The 3,765-nt window shown below is 33.5% G+C and overlaps 1 protein-coding gene across 1 annotated transcript in view; it reads right to left on the bottom strand.

The window, feature by feature from the left end:
* The window catches only part of LOC106681863 (E3 ubiquitin-protein ligase ZNF598), a 24,999-nt gene that overhangs the window by 11,393 nt on the left and 9,841 nt on the right, over positions 1–3,765 (bottom strand). Inside the window, exons 7-9 of the mRNA XM_014422405.3 lie at positions 3,095–3,667; positions 1,563–1,743; positions 1,378–1,478 (exon numbers count right to left, since the gene is read on the bottom strand). Of these exons, the coding sequence (XP_014277891.1) occupies positions 1,378–1,478; positions 1,563–1,743; positions 3,095–3,667 (855 nt within the window). The remainder of the gene's footprint in view (positions 1–1,377; positions 1,479–1,562; positions 1,744–3,094; positions 3,668–3,765) is intronic.

The following is a 3,765-nucleotide window of genomic DNA, read 5'->3' as shown; positions in this document are numbered from 1 at the left end:
ATAAACAAAACCATATTTATTTATGTTGTTCTTTGCTGACCGCACCCCCCGACAAACTTCTCCAATCATTAATCTACGGTCAACTATCTACAACTCATACTATGAATTAAACAGTTAGTTAGAAGTTAAAAAACAACAAGTTCCCACTAAAGATTAAACTCTTATGTTACCTCTACAACTTCAGTCCCTCTTATTCTCAACTCATCACAACCTACTTCCCATCTATTTCTCAGTACAGGCCCCTTCCTTATATCCCCATTCTTTCTGAAAGTAAACAAAAATCACTTTAATCCACAATCCCTATTTAACGTGTTGGTCTGAAATCCCTCAGAAAACATACTTTTTTCCCAACTTAAAAATCCTACACCTCTTCAACACTACTTCAGTTAACTGTATTTCCTGGTTTGCCCCCTAGTTGTAATTCTTCCTATATTGGAGAAAGCAAAGACTGTATTTCCTAACACAAGCCTTTCATCAATTTCTCTAAACTTTCAGAACACACCATGACCCTCAACAGATCTTTTAACTTTGACCAAACATCAATCCTAGGTACAGTCCACAATCACAAAAACTGCCTATTTTGGAATACATACAAATTCATTTGCAACCCAAATCCGTCAATCATAAACTTGATAAAGACTGTATCTCTTGACCTATCGACATACCTTAAGTCTTATTATAGCACAATAATTTATCTTTTAATTTATTTCCTATCTGACCTTTTCATTATTTATTTTTATTAATTTTTTCTGAGTTCTGCATTTCAGAAGTAAAATTACTTATTATTCTCCCATGTCTTTAAACTCATCTTTGTATTTATTTCATATATTCACCTTTTATTTACATTTATTACATTATATTTACTGCTCATTTATTATATGAAATAAAAGTTTGTATATAGTTTCCTTTTATCTATATTGTCTTCATTGTAGTATATGTCATATTTTTTTTTCAGTTAATTAATTATATAATTATTTATTTAATTTCTTCATTTATATAAAATTGTTTATATCTTTTAAACCCCCACCCTATTTCACTTTTTATTTCATGTCATCTTATTATCTTTCCATATTTTCAGTTGTATCTTTTTTTTAGCCCTGATGGAGCTCCGTAAAGTGGGACCAAATGTTGGCTCCTAATAAATAGTTCTTATAATTTGATTTTTGGAGGACTTTTTTTCTACCAATGTTCTGCATTTATAGCTCCTTACAACACTATTTAAATCCAATGTAACTACAACTGCTGAAAAGTTGAATTTCCCATCTCTGATCCAAACCTATATTGTTTAAATTGCATGCCCTTATAAGAGAGTATAAGTAGATTCATAGTTTAAATTTAGTTTTTAAAAACCAAAAATTATAAAATTCTAAAAAATACCTCTGAGGGTGCATTAAAAAGTACCCTCAGATACGTATCCATTTTTCGACTTAGTATCACCAAGAAAGTATCATTGACATTGGTGTTCCCACATCCGTAACCTGTACTTGTAAGTCAAGAGCAGATTGATTATTCTTACATATTTTATTATTTTTTTCTTATAAATAATTAAATTAATTAATTACCTGAAAATCCCGGAGGCGGCAAACCGGGAGGGGGCTTTCCGAGGCCAGGAGGTGGTTTAGGAGGTTTTTTAACTTCCCAGCGAGGGGCAGCAGCAGCAGGAGGCATAGCAGGAAATCCAGGGGGTGCGCTGAGCGAAGGGAAGTCCTCCAGAGCTCCAGAGGGCAAACCATCGTTCCGTTTCTAATTAAATAAAATAAAAAAGTCCTAAGTATGCAAGAAGAAACATAAAAAAAACTTAATCACAAAAAATAAAATTATTTTAAATTTCATACATCAACATAATTAAAATAAGAAAAAAAGGTTTATTAAGGTAAAAAATATATGGGCCAGTGAGAGCATATGCCATAAAGACTTATGTAAGTCATTTTGTTATAATTAAAATTAATTTTAATAAAAGAATAATTATTCAATTAATCATTGAGGGCATTAACTTCAAATGCTTTCAAATATTTGTATAGGATTTTCATTGACTGGATTTAATAGAAACCCAACAAAGAACTTTTAACAATGATTTTGTCCAAATTGATCATTACTCTTTTGAATGAGCTGAGGAGTTTGTGTACCTTGGATCACAAGTCAATACCACCAATGATGTTTCAGCAGAGATAAGGAGACAAATAGCATCGGACAATAGGTGTTATTTCAGACTGCGTTGGCACTTAGGTAATAGCTCATTATCAAGATCTACAAAAACTAGATTATATAAAACACTAATTTGACCAGTGCTGATTTACGCCTGGAAAATTTGGGGACTTTCGAAGTCCGATGTAAGGGATTTCCAAACATTCGAGAGAAAGATACTCAGACACATCCACAGCTCAGTAAAGGATGGTTCAACTTGGAGAAGATGGATGAACAGGGAAGTATACTAATTAATCGATGAGCCTGATGTTGGAAAAATTGTCAGAATTGGTAGGCTGTGCTGGGCAGGCCATGTGGCAAGGATGGGGACTGTCCACTACTCAATGAGTGCCAACATAAAAAACGGCCGAGAGGCCGCCCAAAGCTTCGATGGTTGGATGGTGTTGAAGAAGATTCGAGGACCCTCCTCAGAGTGAGGAATTGGAGAACAGCTGTACTTAACTGATTAAACTGGGCCCTGTTTCACAATGAAAGCTAATAGTATTGGTTCATAATACATGTATAGAAACAATGTGGTAATTACACTAATACTTATTTTTTATCATAATAGGGAGGATTATTAGTGATATTACAGGAGTTAAAAAGTGCTAAAGTACAAGTTACTTTTGTACAAGTCAGTGTCAAGTACAAGTCATTGTATTAAGTTAAATCGACAAAACTAATAGTATTAGTTTGTACTTTATTATGAAACAGGTGGAAGCTGCTTGAGGAGGCAAGGACCCAAAAAAGGGTTGTGGCACCTATTGAAGAAGAAGAAGGGTTTAATAGAAAAGGCTGTTATTTCTTATAAACACATTATAGAACTTTCCCTGAAGTATTGAATACTTCATAACTGCAGGTTAGACAATAATTATTTTTTTGAACTATTAGAATTTAAAAAAATTATTACCTCTTTAATTTCAACAGCTGAAACATTTTCAGGAACGATTGACAAAGTCTTCAAAATATTTTCTGATTTACTATGATTATTATTAATATTGTCAATATTGTTATTGATAAGGGAAGAGCTTTCGATTCTAGGTGTTGATTTTACATCTTTTTTATTTTTCTTAGACTTAGATTCTCCATTTACTGATGATTGGCTAGATGAAGGGACAGGTTTCGTTTTTGATTCTGTTCCGCCTTTACCAGATTTAGATTTTTTCTTTTTAGTTTTGAAAGGTTGCTGTGGCTGATGGTTGTGGGGAACTGGTTCACTTGGTTCTGATTGTGTGCCTACTCCCGTTGAAATGCGAGGAACAGAACTTTTCATTGGAGCTGATAAACTTGGAAAATCTTCTGGAGGTGGACGATTACCATTAGCCTTTTGATCAACCGGCCGTCGCCCACTGCCAGTGGAGCCGCCTGACCATGACACAGATGTAGCAGCAACTTCGCCACCAGAATTATTATCCAAAGCAGGGAAGTGGTAATTGTAATTATTTTGAGATGTTACCGTTGTTGTGAATCTAGGATGGTTCACCTGAAATATCATTTCAATAATTTTAAGTCTAATAATTCAGCATTACTTAATTTTAAACCATGAAATATCATTCCAATAATTTTATGTCTAATAACTCA

This window comes from Halyomorpha halys, unplaced genomic scaffold, assembly GCF_000696795.3.
Source record: "Halyomorpha halys isolate HHAL.00 unplaced genomic scaffold, Hhal_1.1 Scaffold372.1, whole genome shotgun sequence".
Lineage (NCBI taxonomy): Eukaryota > Metazoa > Arthropoda > Insecta > Hemiptera > Pentatomidae > Halyomorpha > Halyomorpha halys.
This window is presented reverse-complemented; position numbering and strand designations above follow the sequence as displayed.